At 43.6% G+C, this 24,957-nt stretch overlaps 1 protein-coding gene across 2 annotated transcripts in view; it reads right to left on the reverse strand.

The window, feature by feature from the left end:
• RDH13 (retinol dehydrogenase 13) overlaps positions 1-24,957 on the reverse strand; it is a 124,774-nt gene that overhangs the window by 25,068 nt on the left and 74,749 nt on the right. For both annotated transcript variants that reach the window (XM_078649206.1, XM_078649205.1), the window contains exons 4-5: positions 7,609-7,713; positions 944-1,156 (exon numbers count right to left, since the gene is read on the reverse strand). In XM_078649206.1, the coding sequence (XP_078505332.1) occupies positions 944-1,156; positions 7,609-7,713 (318 nt within the window). The remainder of the gene's footprint in view (positions 1-943; positions 1,157-7,608; positions 7,714-24,957) is intronic.

Genomic DNA, 24,957 nt, shown 5'->3' on the forward strand with positions numbered 1-24,957 from the left:
TTCAATCTGTTTAATTACTCAAGGTGACCAAAGTGGGGAGGGCATACAGGAGTCCAAGAGGCAGAAGTGGGGCCACCCTGCTCAGAGGCATCCAAGATGCAGCACATTTCAGCAGGTCAGACAGTGGAAACCAAGCATGCCACCAACAGGCAAAGAAAAGGGGAGGCCCGTATTTCACTATTCACTGCAGAATCCCAGCAGGTACACAGAAGCAGAAGCCCAGCCATCACCCTCCAACGCACTTCATTCACACTGAGTCAGTTTAATGCTGCTGTGTGCAATTAAAACAAGATTATGGTGGATAAATGGAGCACAAAGTGTGAGCCCAGAATGGGAACGACTGCATGTTAACGCACCAAGTCAAGACGACCATTAGGGATATCTTCAAATTAATCTGACATAAGGTTAGCCTTTTTATGCTTCCCAAACGAAATACTTGAACGAGACATCTGCCTTATTACACATATTCCGGCCCTTCAGAGGTGCCTGCTTCACAAACAACATTTTGAGTGACAAAATGAGAGCGTAGTAATTTTGTTAGTCTTTTCTTTCACATTCTTCTATTGTGTTTTATTTATTTTTTATCTGTCTGGAGTTTACACATTTTAGACACACACCCTTGGTGAGTAAGTCTGGGTGTGTGTGTGTGTATACGTTTGTGTGTATAAGGTCAGATGCTATGCTGTTTTACTGCTGCAGTAGTTAACATGCCTTTCAATGCAAATCACAGCACCTAGGACATTAAAGGCAACCAGGCAATAAACTAATTCCTTCATTTATAAACCTTTTACAAGTATGAATTTTCCCATAAATATACTGAAAATATGTGGCTTGCTGTTTTGCTGTGCAAAATATTACAAAGGGAAACGTTAAAGATACACAATATGAATACAAATCATATGTAACTTTGCATGAATGTCCTGGGCTCTCCCAAGTTACTCACCTTCCAAGCGTCTAGCCAGCTCCTTCGTAAATAACACGTTTGCAAGTTTACTCTGACAGTAAGCTGCTTTTGTATCGTACTTCTTTTTCTCCCAGTTTAGATCATCGAAATCGATCTCCCCTGCTATGTGAGCCAACGAGGAGACATTGATGATACGGGAGTGTCCAGAATTTTTCAACTTCTCAAGAAGTAAATTGGTTAACAGAAAATGACCTAAATAATCGTAAAGAAAAAGAGTTTATTATCAGAATGCTAAATGGAACCTAGTAATATGTCTACACAGAATAACCAATAAAAGCACAGTAAGAAATATCGGTATTAGTTGAGAGGGTGAGAAACCAACTCAAATAATAACCATAATTCTTGTCACAGTGAACCACTAAAGTCACTAAATGAACCTGAGCTCAACCCCTTGGAAGCTATGGCACAGAGCAGAAAGGTTTAGCTCAGAGGCAATATGTAAAGTATCTATGCAGTACTCAAACAGTAATGAATTAAAAACTCAGCATAAGAAAAATCTCACCAATTTAAAAACAGAGTGAAGTCTAAAACAAAATCTCAACAAAAATCTAATACGTAGAACCAGAGTTATGAATTTTTTATGTTCAAAATAAGACCAAAAAGCATTAAGCTCCAACCAAGGCCATCTGGTTGCACTTGAGTAGGACAAGGGTAAGTTTTACAACAGACCGCAAAGAAGAGCAGTTCGGATACAGGGACCACATGTGTCAAGATGAAAAGTTTTATCCTCGGATTTATTCTCTGGAATGGAAGCCAAAAATCTGCAGCGGCTGCAAAGCAGTAGTCTGTTACCAAAGGGGGATCCACATTATCGGATAGCTGCTGGACAAGGTCTCTTGTGAAGTCATTAACTGTTGAGAGGAAAGCTCAGAGACGGAGAAATCTTAATTTCACTGCCATGGAAGGTCCCTCATTGGCCAGATACCTTTCGCGCCTTCGCCAATGAAGATTTCTACCTTCAGACCCAGTCACCTTTTTGGAGCGCAGATTGTTCCAGCAGGCAAGGCCTAAGGCTGTAGCTGAGGAGGGCTCCACAAGACCAGATACCTTCTCCACGCAGTCTCAATGAATCAGATGTGCTGCAGCAGAGAAGAACATAGTAGGATGAACCTGAATCTTTGGCACAGCTGCAATGTACCTTTGTCAGATTGCCTTGGCAGGTTGCTTCTGGTCCCCTGGTGGTCCTTAGAGCAAAATGTTGACAAAAGATTCTAAGCCCCAGGGATCATTAACCTTTAAGAGGAATACACTTTGACATCAGTTAAGGGTCCAAGACCTTAGGGACAGCACTTGGTGGTCAAGATTGACTCCAGTAGAGGTCAACATCAGGGTCCACAGCAGTTCCAGTTGGAACTGGTCTGCTTGGAATGCAGAAAAAGGCCTCTCCAAACTTGTTGTGTCCTTGTAGCCCAAACAGGCAGTCAGCATTATGGCCCGGTAAGTCCACTTCTTTCTCCTGGACAAAACAGGGGGATCAAGTTGGCTTCAGTCCTCTTCTGTTCTTATACAGCTCCAAAACTGATCTGAGGAGGCTACTGTGGGTGTCACATTTATGTCCAGTGCCTACCTGTGCGTGGGGGAAACTCCTGCCCACCTTCTAACCAATGGGGTAAATGTTCCCAGGAGTGACCATTCCCTCCTTTACAGCTTTTATGTGTGTTTTGTTTCAAACAATCTCAGAGTGCCCCTCTCTGCCTAAAATCAACATGACATGTGCAGGGCTCCTGTGACCACCATAGAAATGTAGCCAGGAAAATGAGCAGTCCCCTCTGTGGTCACTCAAATGTGGGTTCTGGAGGCAGCTCCTCTCCCCAGGGCCAGGTGCCTGACTGGCTTTACTGATAAAAGAAGTGAGGCATACCCAGGTCTTAGCTACATCTGCCTGTGGCAGGGTAGGCCTGTTTGAAGTTCATTAAGTTCCTGGGAGCATCCCAGATAGTCAGCCAGTTAGGGAAAGAGAACACCTCTACACCCCCAAGGCATTTGTCTCAGCTCTGAGAGCAAGTTCAGGCCTCATCAGGGTAGCTAAGGAGCTCCTGGGTGACAACTAAAAGTTCATGCAATTGGGCTTTGGAGGCTTTAGTCAGGCAACTGGTGACTTTTTAAAAGTACCTGTTTCAAAATATGTATTACAAATCCACCCTTACAAACGAATTGGGCTTGTAAAATAAAAGTCCTAGCATGAACTCTAGCTGCTTTGTATGCAGGGATAGAAAATATTAAATGTAATATTGTATCCCAGTGCTTTTCAGTGGAACAGCTAACCCAGCTACAATGAAAATAGCTTTTAGGGCTTTTTCACTGTAGGGACGTGTCTAACATTAAACCTTTACATCTGTTTCTTTCAAATACTAATTACACTGCCTTTGGGGCTTATAAGGCCACAGAGAGGTAACGTATTACTATTTAAAAGAAGGGTTAAGGGAGGCCTGTCAAAAGAGATTGCTTTGACAGATCAAATTTGCAGTTTAAACCTGCACAATCAGTCCATTGGTGGCAGGACTGCAGTCATGTTTACATTGTCACAATAATGAGTGGCACAATGAGCGCTGCAGCCTACTTGTGATATTTAGCTTACAGGTCCTGGGTGCCCTGTGATTCCATATACTAGGATTACTTATAGGTAAGTTAAAACCAGAGTATTCCAATTTCATCATGGTGAAAGGAGGAGATGGGCACTTTACAACTTGTAAGTAGGGTTAAAGTGCACAGATTTCTACAGCCATCAAAAATAGTCAATGCAACAATCTGAGGTGGTACCACACAAAGAATGGTCATTTCCAACAAACCCCATGATCAGTGATATTCGAGAAAGTAATTTCCGCAGCAATATTTCCACTTGGAAAATATATCAATGCTAGGACTCTGCTGTCACGATACAATTACTACACAATTGTTTTGATGCATAAATACTTTGCTGTGACTTATCCTTGACATACTGTACTCCCTGTTTACTCCTGATTTTCAGTACTAAGACTGGGTTAAATCAAGGCCAGTGTGCATACGAGGTTCTCATTAGATACAAAGGGTGTTAAAGAGCACATTCCAACTTCAGTTTCTGGTGTTGCTAGTCACCTACTATGTTTTCTTTTATTTACTCTGTTTCTGTCACTTTCCTGTCATTGGCAATCCATTTCACTTTGAAAATGTGGGTTATGATGCTGAACAGGGGTAAGAGGTTGATACTGAAGGAGAAAGAGGCTGGAAAAGAGGCCTGAGGGAGCAACAAAAAAAGAGGTAACGAGTCAGACTTAAAAGGAACAAATCCAACCTACTGAAAGTTTTCAGAAAGGTCAAATAGTTAATCCAAATTTAATATGGCCTAGATGCTTGATATTTGAGGGATTTTGGTGAGCAAATGGTTTGATGGAGGGTAGGCCTAGATACATCACTTGCTATTCTTGCCTTCTTCCTGATCCTCAGACGATCCTCCAGAATTTCTGTATGTGTCGGAACTCAGGTCGCTAAGTGTGACTGGATCAAGGTTGGGATTTCCTCAGAGTTGTTTCAATGCCATTGCTATTTTTCGATTTTTTTAAAATACTCTTTTGAAATGGAGGCATAGTGTGGTGACAGGAAAGAAGGAAACCGGGAGATATTGGTACTGTGATTGGTGTGAAGGAGTCATATAAACTGGAATGGCAACATCCTGATAACCAGCATGACAAAGAAGCATTGGAAAATAGAGAAATCTCTGTGAGCCGTCAGTTGCCTTGAGGTGGATGCTGGCCACTGGTTGAATATATCTTATGCAAACATTCTTGGTAAAAGGAAAAAAGTTTCTCCATAATTTGGAGATAATGTGATTGTGGGTTTAGCAAGGAACATTGTGGTTATCTCTTTGGAGTGCAGCTAGGGTTTAATGGATGTAGGCTCTCAAGTAAAGAATGCACCCAGGTGTCATCACCTACTTACCTGGCAGCCAATGACATCCGTCCTTCTTCTGGGGGGCAGTTTCCTCTGCTATGATTTTTGGCAGCGTGGTATCTTCCTCAGCGGCCGCGCAATTGCTGCTTGGCATTATGGGACGAATCTAGTTCTAACCACCCGCATATCAGCAGCATGGTATGCCTGGATATAGAATGCCTGTAGCGTATTGGAAAATATGTTGTTTCCACAACAGGTTTGGGTTTTTGGTAAAAGGCTTCCCTTTAACCCTTTTCAAATAAAACCCCCCAAAGTGAGATGACCGCTATTCATTTTTGTTTCTCCACAGGTTCACTTCCTCCTTTGGGGATTATAAAATGAGATTAGAACAGTTTCAACTTCCATTGAAATTATGCTTCTTAGCCTGTTGCTCGCTTGTTGACTCGTTGTTTATCCTTGTTTCCAGTTCCTTTACTTCATCTGCTCACCCTGCAGATTGGACTGGCTTAGTGGATTCCAACCAGATTAAAAGGATGGTCCTCATTAGGACATCATCACTCAACGCTTATATTACCAATCAATCATTATGTGCTTGTTTGACCTGTTTGTTTTTCAAAAATGTCGAGAGGAGATTAGTTTCAAATTGCTCTTAAGGATGGATCAAGCTCATTTCAGATCCTCAGACACACGTCTATAAAGGACCTGGTAAGTTTTTTTTTTTTGTGGCAGTTAAACATCTACTGTGATACTGATTAAATGTTGCGCAAAAGGACATTTATGAGCGCTTGCTACATGGTCCCTAGCTCTTGTGCGAGAAGGTATAACACTTGCTGTAGAGGGCTGTGGAGGTAATATTGAATTCAAGTGGTGGCTTGTGGAGTGGTATGGAGACAGGTTTTCAGTATTATAGCTTTTTATGGCTGTGGTTAATGTAGCAATCAGTGCTGTAGTTAATGTAGACTGTCAATTTGATCTTTTTTGAGAGACCAGTGTAGAATACTTTGCAGTAGTCTCGATGTGCCACGTTTATGACTTGCACAGAACCCATATGCTGAATCCTTTGTAGAGCCAGGATTTTCAGCAGAATGGACACCTGGAAGTTGGGACCTTTAAACTATGAATTTATTTCAGAAGTAGAAAAAGTGGCTATAGTTAGATTAATAAACATCTTTACAATACAATAATAAAAAATCACAATATTTTAAAAAGGTTCAGTTAAACTAAATGGAGTAGACTAATATCAAGATAGTACTTTTAAAAACTGCTTTAGTTATATCTGAGTTCATGACTGCTCCAGAAAAGATAAGGTTTTTCTATTCGACATTGACTAATGTATCTCAAGGTAACTAGGACTTTCAGAAAGCCCACGCTCTTCTTTCTAAGCTTATGTCTGTGCAAAAAAGTATAGATGCTAAGGGCTGGATTACAGTCTTGGTGGATACGGTGTTACAAACAAGATGGATATCGCGTCCTTCAAATTCCAATTCCAATATGTTCTATGGAGCTTGAAATAAGGTGCAAAGGATTTTGTAACGTTTGTGGCGGAGTATCCCATCCGTCAAGAAAGTAATCAGGCCCTAAGTCTAGACTAGTGAGATCAAAGTTATTTCCGGTGGAGTGTCTCGTGGCTATTTTCTTTTCCGCTGTAATACAGTATTCAGTAAACCTGCAGTTCAACTGAATGTAAGAGTCATCCAGGCAAGCAATAATGGCTCGACGACAAGCTCTGATAAGTTATAAAGTAGTTTTAAAATTCTTGATCTTTGAATTCGGGGCATATGCATAAAAGATTAAATTATAATTTTAATAGTACCAGCAGAATCTGCAGCTGAACTAAGGGTAATCGGTCTTCTATGGGAACGATCAGTCTTTTGATGATAACATCCCAAATCGGTGTGGTAGAAATTTGCTTTTTACTCACACTGAGTAAGTTTACTACAATTATTTCTCAGCTGGACTCTATAAGAACTGATAACAGGACATGCGTTGACATTTTGCTGAAGAGATTTTTTCCCTTGATATATCCTTGGTGTATTTATTTTAAAAAAAATGGTAGATTTGATTTCGATATTTACTTAACTTTTTCCATGGCCTGGCAATGTCACACTTCTAAAAATACTAGGAGTACATGTGCTGCCTAGAGAATTTCACGAACCACATAAGGAAGATAATTACTCCGATTTCCAGGAACTGAATCCTGAAAATATATAATAGGTGAGTGTATGGTACTCTTAAAGCTATCCACTTACTTCTGTCTCTAGGATTTGGTAGGATTATGCCAGGCTCTTAAATCACTGATAACTCTAGCTATTGGGTACGATGAAATGTAAACTAGCACCAAACTAGCGATAACCAAAATTGGAGAAAACAATATTAGAAAAACTCATAGTTTATTTATTTTACATTTTTATAGACTGTAAGTCAGCCGGGTGTCCGCATTGTTCACATTACATCAACATGGGAGCACACTGCAACCCCTTATAAAGAACTAGAAAGATCATATGATAAGTAAATTGCCTAAATACAACAGAAATGCACACAGTCAGCGGTTAAAGGGTGACTTTGAACCATAGATAACAGTAATACTTATCTCAGGGAGGCAGCCAATTTTTCAGAAGCCAGGCATTACACAAATTAAGCTGTTAACATCTTTGCAAAACGGTTTACGTTTAGTGTCTCTAACCCAATATTTAATAGCTAATATGCCATTATTACCGTGGTGAATAGTCTTAGCTTCAATGTGATAGCAAAGGTTTGCACAAAAATAAAATTCTTACCCAAGTGATTCACTCCAAACTGCATCTCAAATCCATCGTCAGTCTTCCAATAAGGGCATCTCATTATGGCAGCATTGTTAATCAGGATATCTACATGTGGTTCTTCTGCACAAGTATACAGAAAGCATAATTAGCTTAACTGACAACACAATAAGAATGGATCAAATGTAATCTACTTTGACTTTGAAGGACTCGCAACACTTGATGGCTGATCAAGTGCTAGCCGGCAATTTGTTTTTGTCGATAATAGGAGTGAACTGTTTTTGCATGCCATTAGATGTAGTTGTTACAATGTTATATGCATGGCTTGTTCTTTGGATTTCAGAACTACATTAGGCATGTTGCCTACTCATTTGATGGGCTGGCGACCTATAAAGGGTTTCTAAGAATCAATTTCCAACCTATATCATCGTGGTGATATTTGCTAATCCATGCAATCCGATTTGTTTTAAGACACTGTTATCCTGACAATAACATGTTTCAATGTTTATGGTTGCCTATAGTTGCACTTCAAATATGCTTAACGCAGAGCTGAATGTTAATATCACTCGAATTAGTCATAGCTCTCCCAGTAGCTGTTCTCTCCTCGCAGGGAATGCGGTTTCCATGCTCCTTTTCCACTCCCCATTAGCAGCCAAAGTCCCTGGGTCCTTTATCTCCTCTCGTCTCCCGGAAGGTATTCAGTGGGTGGGTTATGGGTGGGTCCAGGGATTTTCTTGTCTTCCTATCTGCTCCTATATCTCACTTTTTGCTCTCCTTTTCTCTATCGTTTTCCCTCTCCTATAAATTTCTTCTCCCTCCTTCAGAAGTTATAATCACAGTCCCCATAGATCGCCACAATGATCACCGAATCACGTGCTGCCTTAGCATTACCCCAGCTCTGCATCACTCAAAATGATGATTGCATCAATATGCTTTCTTAACAACTCATATAGGCACACATATATTTACTTACATTCACCATGCTTTATTTGTGATCCCCTTAACCCTCTCTTGACACCATCGCTAAAAATACACTTAAAGTCCTCTCTCTTAATACTGGAGGTATCAATCACCCTATAAAACGCAGGAAGGTCCTAGACTACTGTACGGAACTCAAGGGTGATATAATACTTCTGCAGGAAACTAAATTGGGTCACAAAGATTCCAACTCCATACGTTATCAGGGTATCCAAAATATCTCAGCTTCCCCCACAAACAAAAAGAAAAATTGGGTCATTACTTTAATATCCAAAAAAGCCAATATAAAAGTTGTAGCTAGCACCCATGACAAGGACGGCAGGATGGCAGAATTACCCAAGTTAAGAGCAATCACTCCTCACTCTATATTATCAACATATACGCCTCAAAAGCTGACAACCAAGAATTTAAACAAACGGTTCTGTGAATTACCAAAAATTCCAACATTCTCCTTGCAGGAGATTTCACCCTACCTTGGGATGCTGTTTTAGACAAGAATTCCGCGTGAAAATCCAGACCGCACAAATCACATAAGCAAATGAGAAACCTATACACTGACTGAATGATATGTGGCACATCAAAAACCCTAATGGAGGCAACTTTGCATTTTACTCACACCCACACAACACATTATCTAGGATAGACTATATCCTGATAAACAATATTCTCATTGGCAGCTACTTCATCTACAATAGAACCAATATTAATCTCAGATGATGGGTGCATCTCCGTGGACTTACACATAGATCACAACCCCCCCCCCCGAAAGAATCAATGGAAATTCAACAAAGAGGTTCTCACAGACAAACTACTCATCGACAAAATAAAAAGTCCATAACCACCTTCTTCCTTGAGAATGACTCCAATGGCATTGCAAAAGACACCATCTGGGATGCTAAGAAGGCTACTATCAAGGGAGAACTCATTAACATTATGTCCAACATAAATAATTCACTATTAAACGAATCATGGAATTAGAACAATCAATCAAATAACTAGAAAATACATTTTCTGCTAATAAAAAACAGGAACTTCTCCAACAAATTAAATAGTTAAAATATGAATACAAGATTTTATGTAACCAGGCGCACACCTGGATCAGACCAAAACTTTATCCATTCTATTAAAAACAATTCCGGAAAAACAGTAACTTAGCCGAAAGAAATAGCCAACGTCTTTAGAGTTCTATAAAGCCCTTTACAAACCCAACAAAACTATATCAACAGATGAGTGTGAAATACATGGAAAAACTCCAGATCCTGGCTCTCTCAGAATCAAACTCTCTGAACCAATCCTTCACTCGTTCGGAGATTGCATTAGCAATGCAGTCCTGGAAGCTGGGCAAGGCTCCAGGGCCTGATGGGTTCTCTGCCAGCTTCTGCAAAACTTTCCAAAATGAACGTATTCCCACATCTATAGACACTTTATACTCACTTTTGGAGATCAGGTAAAATCACAGTCACAACCTCTGAAGTCAACATCACCGTGATTCGTAAAGATTGGAAAGACCCCATTGAGGTCATAACTTTAGGCCTATTTCTCTCCTGAATCCGACTGTAGAACGTTCGCAAAAATCTTGGCAACCAGACTAGAACAGATTCTCCCATCTCTTATTCACAGATCACAAACAGGCTTCATTAAAGGGAGACATGGATCGAACAATGTTAGACTTTTCTGCCACATCATTGAAAGACTTTTCTGCCACATCATTGAAAAAGCTAAACTTATAACATCACCAACAATGACCATGGCTCTAGATGCAGAGAAGGCCTTTGATAAGGTCTCCTGGCCTTTCCTGCGAGCTGTTATTAACAAGTTTAAGCTTGGAGATACTTTCATTCATCAAACATTTGCCCTTAATGCCAACCCTGAGCCCGTCTTAGAGTTAATGGAATCCTAAACAATAATATGAACTTGGCTCAAGGAACTCGACAAGGTTGCCCGCTTTCCCTCTTCTCTAACTTTTAGCCATCAAACCTCTCCTGGTTTCCATTAGAACAAACAATCTTATCAAAGGCTTCTCCTTCGGGAACACTCCCTAGCAACATACTATTTTCTCAAGGGGCTGATCATGCCATCCTGGCAATCTTATCTGAAATCAACTCCTATGCTCAGGTCTCAGGTTATTCCCGAAATCTTGAGAAGACCTAAGTTTTCCCTTTGAATAACCTCACTTTCCGATCCATTGTGAATAATACCAAACTGCATTGACAATCCACTCAGATCAAATATCTAGGCCTATACTTTAACAAGCATTTACAATGCAATGGTCTCGGGATTGTTAAAGTTAGAGCTATTGGCATTGCTCATGACATTATTTTAATTTATGTTTTTGTTTTAAAAACATAAATAAATGGCATTGTCATTTACAATGCCAATAGCTTAATCGCTCGCAAATGCGAGACCTATTGCGTTTGCACCCACACAGAGCTACCCACACACACAGAGCCACACACACACACACACACAGAGCCACCCACACACACACACACACAGAGCCACCCCCACACACACACAGAGCCACCCCCCCCGACACACACACAGAGCCACACACACAGAGCCACACACACACATACAGAGCCACACACACACACACAGAGCCACACACAGAGCCACACACACACATACACAGAGCCACACACACACATACACAGAGCCACACACACACACACACACACACAGAGCCACACATAGGGAACAGAGGCAAGAAAAAACGCTCACAACGAGAGAACAGGGGGCAGGAGAGCAAGCACAGCCAGGGGGCAGGAGAGCAAGCACAGCCAGGGGGCAGGAGAGCAAACACAGCCAGGGAACAGGAGAGCAAGCACAGCCAGGGGCAGGAGAGCAAGCACAGCCAGGGGGCAGGAGAGCAAGCACAGCCAGGGGGCAGGAGAGCAAACACAGCGAGAAGCCTGTAACCCTTTTTTTATAGCAGTGTACAAAGCGCCCACGGGCCAGAGCCCTGCGAGAGTTGCAAGCTTTGGATGAACTGAGCTCCCCACCCCCCGGTCAGCAGCAGACCCCGCATCACACGCGGCAGCATCGGTGGGGGTGGGGTTCTTGCAGAGCTCGGATCTGGGGGCGGCAGAGTTCTGGGGACAGCACCCCTTGGGTGAGCAGAGCTCGGGTGGAGGCTCGGGGTGGCAGGTGACAGGAGAGCCCAGGGGGCAGGAGAGCAAGCACAGCCAGGGGGCAGGAGAGCAAGCACAGCCAGGGGGCAGGAGAGCAAGCACAGCCAGGGGGCAGGAGAGCAAGCACAGCCAGGGGCAGGAGAGCATGCACAGCCAGGGGGCAGGAGAGCAAGCACAGCCAGGGGGCAGGAGAGCAAGCACAGCCAGGGGGCAGGAGAGCAAGCACAGCGAGAAGCCTTTAACCCTTTTTTTTTATAGCAGTGTACAAAGCGCTCATGGGCCAGAGCCCTGCAAGAGTTGCAGAGTTTGGATGAACTGAGCTCCCCACCCCCCGGTCAGCAGCAGACCCCGCATCACACGCGGCAGCATCGGTGGGGGTGGGGTTCTTGCAGAGCTCGGATCTGGGGGCGGCAGAGTTCGGGGGACAGCACCCCTCGGGGTGAGCAGAGCTCGGGTGGAGGCTCGGGGCGGCAGGTGATAGCGGGGCGCGAACCGAGGGCTCGAAAGAGGGAACGGCGGTCGGTGGATGTGGGGGGGGGAGGCAGAAATCGAAGATCAGGGCGGAAGGTGGCCGAGGAGAGGGCAGATCACGGGCGGGGGGTGCACACGGGTGGAGGGGGCGCCAGCGCTCTGACCCGGACGTTGGGAAGGAGGGGGAACTCGGCCGGCTGGGGAAGGGAAGTGCCCGGGCAGGGGGGAGGAGTTCAGCGGCACTTGGGTCGGAAATCAAGCACAACGAGGGGGCAGACGCATAACGAGTGGGCCGGACAGCAAACACAACGAGGGGGCCGGAAAGCAAACACAACGAGGGGGCAGACGCACAAGCCAGAAAAACAATCACAACGAGGCCGAGGGGGCAGACACATAACGAGGAGGCCGGAAAGCAAACACAACGAGGGGGCAGGCGCACAACCCAGAAAAACAAGCACAACGAGGCAACAGAGGCAAGAAGAGGCAAGAAAAGTGAGCACTCACCGGAGGACTCGGCAGCTTCTCTACTCCTTCCGCCGGCGGGCCAGCAGAAATGGTTTCCGAAAAGCCCCGACATTTTCGGATTCGGGCCGTGGTTTTCGTTCTCTCCTCTTTCCATTGGCTGGAATGTAAAATTCCAGCCAATGGGAAGAGGAGAGAAAGAAAACTGAAAGAAAGTAAAAAGCACGCCCCCTAATCCCATCTTCAACGGAGTGACTCCCCTCTCCTCCAATGGCTGGCCTCCGTTTAGGAAGCCAGCCAATGGAGAAGAGGGGTGGGTTCAAGCCCCCATACTGTAGACATAAATTCTCGGAGCGAGACTACGCAAGCGCAGCCTTCGAGTCCGAGACCTAAAAATAACTTGGAAGACGAAAAGAAATCAAATAAAGACTACGTCCAAAAAAATACATTAAAATGGGGACTGCCACACAAATACATTTCATGACACCCATGATTCCCATACTATTATCAAACACCTTCTTTAAAAATAGGAACAAAGGGAGAATAGCACTTAAAAAACTGAAACTCAATAAATGCGTTGGAGGCCTCAATATCCCCAACTTTTTTTTAAATATCAGCTTGCTTTTCTAATCAAACAAGACACCTGGTGGGCACACCCTATAAGCCTATAGTCCCTGCTTTGGGACCAGATTGAGGATGCTTTGACTAAACCAAACATCCTAATGTCACTGCTAACTATGAAAACGATACTCATAAAAACACCCTCACAACATTATCAAAGACTCTATCTTAGCCCTCAAATCTTTAGTTAGGTTGCTTCCTCATAAAATTCATAATTAAGAAAATGTGTCACTATGGAAAAACACACACATCAAAATAGACGGTACCTCTCCATCTTGGGCTGCTTGGTCATCAAATAATATCTTGTTCCATAAAGACCTTGGCACACCGACATCCTCAATCTATAAATCATTCAACTTCACCAACGCCAGCAAAAACATCACTTCAGGGATTCAAGCTAAATGGACAGAGTCAGCCATAACCTCACCTACTTCCACCTTAGTTGAATTGTTGGGGAAGAAGGTCTGGACTTACTCTCTTCAAAACAAAATTTCCCCTACTCTCTCACAATGTAAATACTGGATATTACATAAAGCTTATTGGACTCCCGAACAACTCGCCAAAGTAGGGCTTCTTGAATCTGATACCTGCTAGAACGGCCAGAATTCTCCTGGGACTCTTGCGCGTATGCTATTTAACATCAACAAGCGCCTACATTTCTGGAACGAGATACATAACACCGTAAATGCAACCTTCAACACTGATGGCGCCCTAAACTTCCATATAGTTACCTTAGGCCACTAAGCCCACTCAACTAGTCTGAAACTTAATCAATCAGACATGCTCCTAATTAATCTTCTTTTATCATTAGGAGTTAAAAATATTCTACGTGCATGAAAATCTTCTCAAAAACTCTCATATCCCACTTGGTGCTTCTCGAGAAGCCCGGACAACACTCTTGTAAACCATACCTATATGAGGTCAAAGCTCTCAGAGACAATGGAATATCTTAGACCTAAACATGCAAAAAAATGAAATCTCCTTAAACAACATTTTTCCCAACCATCATCATCGGAACAAACATAATCTCCCCACATTGGTCTATACGCGGTGAATAGCAATACTTACCATCACATCGTCATTATGATCCCAATCAAGACATCTCTATCCGATCTCAGTCTCTTTCTCTCTTTTCATCTATCCCTCTTTTTCTATCTGGGGTACCCTTATGTCCTCTCTCCCTCCCTTTCCCCCTTCCCCGGGTTTTCAACAATTATCAACCCTTGTTTTTAACCACGAATCAAATCGCCTTTTACAAGTTTATTGCTCATTATGAATGCATTATAACCCACCCCTTATTTTTCCCTCCCCATACCTTGATATCCCCTAATAGTAATAAAATACTTTGTAATTAAAAAAAAATAATATGAGAGACAAGCCAGGTTGGGACTACGAGCCTTGCAGGAATACCAGTTTGGGAGTGTTTCGCTTGGGAATGTTGCCTGTAGGCGAAACATCTGGGTGAAATGTTAGCCAAAAATGGGAATAGCCTGTGGGAAGCCACAGGGAAATACTGATTCCTACCCATTATTCCTCAATTCTGCTGCAAAGAATGAAATGGCCCTCTGCAGGAGTGAGAATAGAATGTAGTAACAATAATATCACAACTGGTATTACTTTCCCCATTGTGCATGGACACTTGTCATTAGCTCCTTAAACAGAGTTCTGAGAACATCAATACATATTATGTTATATACAGGTGTGTGTATTTTACACCAACAGCTTTTCAGGAAAGTCCTTACTTCTCCTACTGCTCTTTGGGCCGTTACTCAGCACTACACTGCCACCTCAACTGTATGTCTTGCATATATTTTATTGGTTAAGTTCAACCATCCATGGTTATCTCTTGCTTCTTAATAACATACTAGTGGCAATCTGACAAATCCAAATATTTTAATTGAAAAAAATACAAGAATTCCATTTTTGCAACGGCCATCGTTTGTCTTGGGGAACTAATCAGAAGTCACGCTACCATAGCCTCAGCTGCCATTTGACTCACACACCACCATTAGTTGGCAAATACTTAGGTGTTCCATCTATCCTTCTTAATTTCCTCAACAAGTCCATTATTGGGCGTCTTAGTTCACTGTGCTCATATTCACATTGGGAATAGTCTTGCAGTTGGTGCTCATTTGCCCTTTGGTGTTAAGCTAATCTGTTGGGATGGAAAGGACCCTTGCGTGGTAACGGACGTGCACCTTAGCCCAGAGTGTCACCGCTGATTTGGAACCTTGGTTACAAAATTGGTCTTGCGATATGCATGGATCATGCATGCGTGTAGTGACCTAGGTCTACCTTGAGGGACTGCGGTGTACCATAGACCAGAAAGGGCGCCAAAAGCGCTTCCCTCAGGATGGTCTGGGCTACTGCCCTCACCCACAGTTGCAGAATACGAGTGCGGTGGTGGCAACATACTCTTGTAGTGAATAGTAGAATGTACAGGCTGTATCCCGTGTCTTATGAATGGACCCGACCGGTGAACTCGGTTGTAGTTCCATGGCTGCATTTGCAACTCAGTGGCCTACAAGTGAATAATGTAGAGCTGTAAAGTGCATGGGTTTTCGTGTGTGTGGTGGAGACTGCATGTATATGTAGGAGGGGTTGTGAGCAGGTGTTCCTCCTTTCCAGCGTTATGTATGTATCAAAAGGATAGTTCCTTGCCTGAAATCAACACAATAATCCAAGTTGGTATGAGTGAAAGTGATTATTTTTATTCACCACATTGTTGTGTCCGTTTCACTCATTTGTGATTTTTCACAAATTAAAGTGTGAGGGAAAATAAACAGCCGACACGTGTTTCGCCCTATGTGGCAGGTACAGCCAGGGCTTTCTCAAGGCTGTATTGAAAAAGAGAGTAGAGAATGTTAAATAATAGAACAAAGGGTTCCCCAGAGAAAGGAAAGGAGGACACACGACGGGTGTGCAAAGTGATGGAAAAGGATAGAAGGAGAGAGTATTGCTTGTGGAATTCTCGAATTGGATAAATTAAAATAGAAGAAGAATCAAGCATTTTAAGAGGATTTTACCTAGAGCCAAGAGTAGAAGAGGAGTGAGCCTAGTGTGAACCACCATTTCCATGTGCATATTTTTTCTTCAGAGAAAAGTGAAACGAAAAAAAGAAAAAAAGAATTAAGCAACAAGAGAGAACAGGAGCAGACTAGTGCTGGCAAAAAGATGAATTGACAGAAGATTGAATTGACAGAAAAAATGAGTGTCATAGGGGTTAGCGAGATGAGTTTCATATTTGGACTAATAGTGTTGACGTACAGTAGTGAATGAGTTCATGCAGGGTTAGTTAAGGGGTTTTCAATACCTAGTCGTTACAATCCAACATCATAGTATCCGCGATTAGTCTGTGCATTTTCAGGTTTGTGATCGAACAATGTATTTAACATCCAATTTCTGCAAGGACAAGTGTATTATGTGGAACATGTTCCAAAGCGTTAGATATAAACCATGTATAGTTAGAATATTCTGAACTTATTATTGTATCTATCATTAGGCCCCCAACAGTTGCATGACCTTCTTGTTCCCTTTATGATATAAGGATACAGCAAAGTCGAAGGCAATACACTTTATAGTTCGAGCATGGCAAAAGATCTATAGTTTGTCAATAAAGGTCCACAGGTTTTATGAGATAGATGTAGGAACAGCTGGCATTAGCGTGACAATTATCTCCTGTTCATTGTAATTAAAAACAGACACAATGCGCAATTAAATACAGACATAATGCGTAGTTAAAGGCACTGTGGTTGCATATCGAACTATGATAAAGTTATGGAATATTTGTTAATCGGCGATAAGTCTGATCATTTTTGAGAGGTCAGCATTTAACGTATATGAGAACTTAGCGTATATATTAACTGGGACAGAGGACAAAGGTACGCGCTGGAAGGTAGCGTGTGAGCGAGAGCAGGGAGATTGGACATCAAGGTCTGCTTAAAGTCTACTTACTGTAGCCGCGCGCGGCCGATCAAGACGGGAGGCGGCCAATAGGGGATGCAGTTAACATACATCATAGGACAAATTTTAACGTATATGGATAGCGTGCCAGCGGACAAGGGTACGCGCTGAATAATAGCGTGTAAAGGAAAGCAGGGAGAGTGTATACCAAGGTTAGCATCCTATTGACATTTAATTTAAAGTCTTATATAAGTATCATGCACAATCTTGAAACAAATGGCTGGTATTTTTCGCTGGGAAATGTCGCAACCCTACGTATGATAAGTTGCAATTATTTCCCTTTCAAAACAGAAACTTAATGAAAATGTTTGGTGCACCAAAATAAGCAACATAACATTATCTTTCAACCTTAGTAGTAGAGCAGTTGTACAATGTAGAGAAGTGTACTCTATGCTCTTGTGTGCAGCTGTGGCTTTCTCATAGGAGAGGCAATGGATATGTCAGTGAGTAGCCTGTATAAGTTGTCTTTCAGCCTACCTACAGTGTCTTGTAATGTTTGAGAACGGGGGGGGGGGGGGGGGTGAGTTCATATATTAATATGCATTAAATGGCAGTCATAGGTCATTTGTGACCTGCCTGGGCCTCTATGCTTCAGGTCACTAATGAAGGCTATTTTGCTGAGCCACTATTTCACCTGTCAGGGGATGGAAAGAGGAACTTTGAGGGAGTGGATGCACTGTACAAATGTGAAATTATTTTATTAAGAAGGGTTGGTCTCATGTTCTTTCTTTCTACTAATGCTCTCAGGTAGGAATGGCTGTACATGAGAAATATGATCCCAAGATGTACCATTTGTGTATCAATAATATCCAGGTAAAAGCTGAAATGCATAAATACATTTAAATATGTGCAAATAGGACCACTGTCAAAACATACAGTGAGAATTGAACACTCAGTGTTGATATTTCAATATTTTCCCCCTAATAACAGCACACAAGTGTCACTTCATTGCTTGTGTACAGAGGTCTGTAACTACAACAGGGTTGTGCCATCGGTCGTGAGACAGGGTCGTGCCATCGGTCACGAGACCGGGTCGTGCCATCGGTCACGAGACCGGGTCGTGCCATCGGTCACGAGACAGGGTCGTGCCATCGGTCACGAGACAGGGTCGTGCCATCGGTCACGAGACAGGGTCGTGCCATCGGTCACGAGACAGGGTCGTGCCATCGGTCACGAGACAGGGTCGTGCCATCGGTCACGAGACAGGGTCGTGCCATCGGTCGCCAGACAGGGTCGAGCCACTGGTCGCCAGACAGGGTCGTGCCACTGGTCGCGAGACAGGGTCGTGCCACTGGTCGCGAGACAGGGTCGTGCCACTGGTCGCGAGACAGGGTCGTGCCACTGGTCGCGAGACAGGGTCGTGCCACTGGTCGCGAGACAGGGTCGTGCCACTGGTCGCGAGACAGGGTCGTGCCACTGGTCGCGAGACAGGGTCGTGCCACTGGTCGCGAGACAGGGTCGTGCCACTGGTCGCGAGACAGGGTCGTGCCACTGGTCGCGAGACAGGGTCGTGCCACTGGTCGCGAGACAGGGTCGTGCCACTGGTCGCGAGACAGGGTCGTGCCACTGGGTCGCGAGACAGGGTCGTGCCACTGGGTCGCGAGACAGGGTCGTGCCACTGGGTCGCGAGACAGGGTCGTGCCACTGGGCCGCGAGACAGGGTCGTGCCACTGGGCCGCGAGACAGGGTCGTGCCACTGGGCCGCGAGACAGGGTCGTGCCACTGGGCCGCGAGACAGGGTCGTGCCACTGGGCCGCGAGACAGGGTCGTGCCACTGGGCCGCGAGACAGGGTCGTGCCACTGGGCCGCGAGACAGGGCCGTGCCACTGGTCGCGAGACAGGGTCGTGCCACTGGGCCGCGAGACAGGGTCGTGCCACTGGGCCGCGAGACAGGGTCGTGCCACTGGGCCGCGAGACAGGGTCGTGCCACTGGTCGCGAGACAGGGTCGTGCCACTGGTCGCGAGACAGGGTCGTGCCACTGGTCGCGAGACAGGGTCGTGCCACTGGTCGCGAGACAGGGTCGTGCCACTGGTCGCGAGACAGGGTCGTGCCACTGGTCGCGAGACAGGGTCGTGCCACTGGTCGCGAGACAGGGTCGTGCCACTGGTCGCGAGACAGGGTCGTGCCACTGGTCGCGAGACAGGGTCGTGCCACTGGTCGCGAGACAGGGTGGTGCCACTGGTCGCGAGACAGGGTCGTGCCACTGGTCACGAGACAGGGTCGTGCCACTGGTCGCAAGACAGAGTCATGCCACTGGTCGCAAGACAGGGTCGTGCCGATGGTCGCAAGACAGGGTCGTGCCACTGGTCGCAAGACACAGTCGTGCCATCTGCCGTGAGGCAGGGTCGTGCCATTCGCCGTGAGGTAGGGTCGTGCCATTCGCTGTGAGGCAGGGTCGTGCCATCCGCCGTGAGGCAGTGCGATACCACCTGTCTTGAACACAAAACCTGTTTTCCTGCCAGTGTTCATAACGAACCCAACAGAAATGGCATACTGTTCAGTAACAAAGTCTTGCAAAAGACTCAGATCCATACAGAGTGAACACAGGGTGATCCATACTTTGTGGGAAGAAGAATATATTTGAGTGGAATGTCCAAAAGATAAAGCTACTTGTTTTCTTTGCAGAGAAAAGGTTAATGGCCTCAAAAGTTATAACTTGGAGCGGCACTACAAAACCCGGCATTCTGACTTCACAGAAAACTTCCCAATGAACTCAAAACTAGTTCTGCAAAACTGGCATTACTGAAGCAAGCCCTAGAATATGAGGCTGTAACTGAGGAATCTTTCCAAATATGCTACTTGCTTTCAAAACATAACAAACATGTTTAGAGGCAGAGCTGGTTAAGAAATGTTTTCTTTCGGCAGCAGACCTTTTTTTCCAACTATTTCAATAAATATAACATCATGAAGGAAATAGGGTCATTACAACTGTCTGATTCCAAATGCACATGCACATTTGTGTTATTCGGTGACAATGCTCTAGAACATGTCGTTACTGCAGTCAAAGTGTCCCCTGTCTTTAACATTGCTGTTGATGAGTCAACGGATGTAGGTGATGTGGCTCAATTAAGGGTTTGGGTGAGGTTTCTGGAGCAAGCAATCATTCCAAAGGAATGCCTTTTGCCATTGAATGGTCACATATGAGGAGAGGATGTACTGAACAGCATGTGTAATTTCTTTGAAGATTATCTCCTGACATTTAACAGTCTTGTAAATCTCACTAAAGATAGGGCACCCACCATGATTGGACATGAGAGGGTCTTTGTATCTCTGTTATCCACTTTCGTTGATTATCATTGCATAATCCATCAGGAAGCATTGTGTGCAAAAATAAAACAAGGACAACTAAATGATTTTATGAAGTAAGTACTAAGATTTGTTAATTTTATTTGAGAAAAAGCACTCAGACACAGACCTTTCAGATTATTGCTGCAGGATGCAGGAACTGAATATGCAGACCTGTTGTTACATACCGACATACCCAAGTAAGATGGTTGAGCAAAGGTAAAGCTTTAGAAAGGTTTACTACTTTGCTTCCAGAAATTGAAAAGATTTCAATCAGTTGGGGACAGTCTTTCCCAGAATTGCAATGGCTCACCATGCTTGTTTTTCTGTAGGACATTTTATCACATTTCAACAACTCTAAATCTGGCACTTCAAGGTAGACAGAAATGTGTGTCCTCAACGATGAGTGTCATATATTCTATTCAAGGTAAACTTGACCTGTTCAGAGAGCAGCTGCACTAAGTTGCAGGCTTTGACCCAGAGGATTGAAAAAGCTCAAGAAATGTTGTTGAGTCTCAAACTGTGTACTTATCTGGAGGAATTGTCTGGGGACATAAAGAGGCGTTTTTTCAGTTTAGAGTTCTCATCCCACTTTTCAGGCTTGTAGAAAGTTGGTGCAAGGAATGTTGAAGCTTCTGAACTTCTGAGATTGAAAAGGGCTCAAGCTCAGTTAGAACTAACTGACATGCCATACAGCTCTGTGCTTGAGTCCTCTGTTTTTGGGGAAAGAACCAGAATATATCTAGCAAAGTACGCCACCTGAAAAATTCCCTATTCTTTTTACCTTGGCACAGCAAATACTATGCATGTTTGGCTCCGTATATGAATGCAAGTGTTCCTTTTCCACAATGGGTTTTCTAAAAAACTAAACAAAGAAACAAACTGACTGACATCTGGATCACCTCTTGAGACTTGCACTTTCTGAAAAATATCCAGAGTATAGGAAACTAACTGCAGACATGAAGTGTACAATTTGCTCATAAACTCTGTGCTTTGGAAAAGACTTTTCCTGCACCCTGTGTGCCTTTGTACTTACTGTTCTACATTCACTAATGAGCCTTCAAATCAGAGTAACACTCCTTGTGCAGCATCAAGACTGGGAGACTTGCACTTCAACTCTTGCACACTGGAAAACACACTGCTTGTCTTCTTCACTTAATTTCTTCATGTGTGATATGAAGGAACTAGTTATACCTCAGCTACTTTCCAACTTTGTCTTTGAATAGCAGTTTAATTGATGATTTTCCAACATTGCCAGTGATACCTAATAATCAAAATGCATGAAGTACATAATCTGAATACGACTCTTGTCAGAATAAAATACTTTTTTTAAAGTGTTGGGTTGAATGTACTTTCAATTGACAGAGCTCATCATTCTTACATCAATGTGGGCGATTTATACCATAAGGTGCACATTTTCTAACAATTAGTTGGTCATCCTTTGGAATGGTTACATTTCAAACATATCCACATGTTTATTTCAAAAAGCCTGGAGGTGGGCAACCCTAGTTTATACCACAAGTGACAGTTGGTTCAATGCAGAAGTTAATCAACAACTTGTATAGCGCATGACTTATACCAGAGGGCTTCATGGCGCTAGATTGAGGCCATCCTTTCAGGATGACTTTAGCAAACTAAAGGAATCTTGAGTCCTTTCTGAAAAAGTTCAAGGCATCCTATTTGACTAGATTAGGAGGTAGAGTATTCCAAAGAGAAGGCATAGTAGGGTCTTTCGAGATTTCTTTGAAACATCGGACAGTTAATAGAAGGCAGAGCAATGAATTTAGAGAGTGACTCTAGGAGTGTCCAATAAATAGTTCTTGTACAAAATTGGAGCCAAACACAAGGGAGACTTTATACACAAAACATAGTATTTTAAAGTGGATCCAGCAGAAAACTGGTAACTACTGTAAGCAGCAACAGACCTGAGAAACTCTGTTGAATTTTCTTAAGATTAAACCAATCTGAATGCCAGATACTGCACCCCTTACAGCCTACTAGTAGTGGAAGCTGGGACGCCCTGATAGCAGCCATTGGCACAGTCTAGTAGGGTGTTGATAGAGGCATCTATTAGAAATGCTCTAAGAAGTCCTGGGATGAAAGGGAAGATGTTCTTCTGAATCCTCATCTGATGGTAACAGGATGACATATCTAAACTAATCTGAGGGTTAAAGGTAAGTTTCGTATCCAGCAGAAAGCCCAGACCTTTTACCTTCTCAGATGCAATGGCTCCAACTCCAGACAAGAGGGATACAATTTTGATGATTACAGGAAATCTTGTCCAAGCACAAGGACCTTTGTTTTGGAGGCTTTGATCTTAAGAAAGTTAGAGTCCATCCATTGGTAAATAGTAGAGACTCATCTGATAGTCTGATTGTAATGCCATTAAATGACATGTTGAAACTCAGATTAATCTTAGTGTCATCAGCGTTGAAAATCATTTTAAGTCAAAAAACCTTATGATATTGGGGAACGATAGGTAATAAAAAGAATTGGAGATAGAGGGGAACCCTGAGGAATTCCACACTCAAAGTCCAGTGGTGCCGAACAGAAAAAAAGTGAGGTTAAATATTGGTTTCGATTAAACAGATGGAAGTCACTGACAACACAGACTAATCTCTTTAAAATGGAATGATCAACCATGTCAAACCAAGCAAAATGAGACACGTAGGGGTATTCTCATCAAGGCCCCATCAACGTTCATCGATGACAGACAATATTACTGTCAATGTTCCCAGACAAGACCTGAACCCCATTTGGATATGTGGTTACTGGTGAGCATCATAAAATTAAGTGAGCCAAAGGGCTAAAAGGTTTTTCCCCCTACCTTAGAAGAAGCTGGAAGGAGCCAGACTGGCCTCTAGTTGGCTTCAGCTAGGGGATCAAGTTTGGACTTCAACAGTAAGACGATCTGTGCTTTTTTTTAAATTAATTTTTGTAATCACAATCCTCCAGGTAAATGAGACATTAATCATCATCGAAAATCATTGAGGTCATCATCAAAATTCATTCAGGAGCCCTAGAAAATTTAGCAGCCTGTGAGATGACCAGTGTTGGGACAGAAAAGTCCTCTGCATGGCAAAGACATGCACCCCTGCCCAAATTGTACAGAGATATTGTTGTCTGGGTCTATAATACTTATTTTTGCCATACATAGTCTTGTTGGACCAGGAGGGGTGCCCAAAGCACAACCCTTATAGTGGTGGGAGGCTATCACCTTCACCAGGAGCTAAGCAGTACAAGCATGGTGGTGTAGTGATCAGTAGTACTGAAGAGGACCTTTTTACAGTGTCGCTGAAGTGAGGACTATAGACTCACTCACCTTTACAAAAGTTCTGCTACTGTGTGCTTAACTCATGTTTGGTCTTCATCAGGTAGATGTGTGACACTGCTTAGAGCAGGAGTAGTGACTGCGCTCGATCTATGTGTTCCTGGGAAAAGTATTGTTCAGTAATAGAGCAGTACTGTGTAGTGCATGTGTGCATAGTTTATGTTCTAGGTGTATATATGCCGCAGAGGAATACATTACATAAGAGACGTAGTAATGGAGTGAGCATGTGCAATTAAAGCATGTATGTGTGTTTGCGTGAAGTACAATACATGAAGTGTTAAGTGCTGTGCAGTACACACATTATGAGTGTGTGTGCTGGCAGTGTGTGTGTTTGTAAATAGAACACCCTTGTTAAACTCAGAAGAGCATCAGTGTTGAACAGTGCACGCAGTCTGAGCGTGTGTGTGTGCTGAAAGCATGTGTACATGTACTTGTACAATCCTTAGAGGTAACAGTGCTGGACTGAAAATGTGATGTGACTGGACCCTGAGTAAGTGTGCCTGCAATGGTACATTACACGGTGGAGGACCCTAGGTTCCATTTTGGGAAGCCCAGGCCTGCCAGGTGAAGAAAACATGAGGCGGAGAGGAATCATCCCCAGACATATTTGTGGATTGCTGCATTCCTGTGAGCTGGGCGGGACCAACAATGGAGGGAAGGGAGAGACTTCCTTTGTAGTTCAAGAGGTTGCTCTTTGATTCTGTGATAGATGACAAGGAAGAGGCATTGACGCATCTCAGGAAGGGAAATGGGGCTGATAAGGGAATCATAAAAAGTATGACTGGAAGGCTGGGATAAACCTTTTGATGCACACATCACTGTGGCTGACATCCAGGTGAGAACTCTAGTCACTCCCATGAATTGTGTTGTGGGTCAATCAGCTGCAGAGCCGTGCCTGCTGTGACAGACATCTTTCACGAGGAAAGGAGAGAGAAGTCCCCACTTAAAAATAAGAAGAACTCCAACACAAAACTTTAAAGACCCAGACCCTAAATCACGTTTGGTGTCCGGAAAAGGACTATGAGAAGGGGAGCTTGAGTCCTCCCAAAATTTGTCATCTACGAAGCAGCCAGACGGGCTGTGTGATAACGGGAAGTTCTGCAAGACATCTGCCTGTTGCCAGG

This window comes from Lissotriton helveticus, chromosome 6 (genome assembly GCF_964261635.1).
Source record: "Lissotriton helveticus chromosome 6, aLisHel1.1, whole genome shotgun sequence".
Lineage (NCBI taxonomy): Eukaryota > Metazoa > Chordata > Amphibia > Caudata > Salamandridae > Lissotriton > Lissotriton helveticus.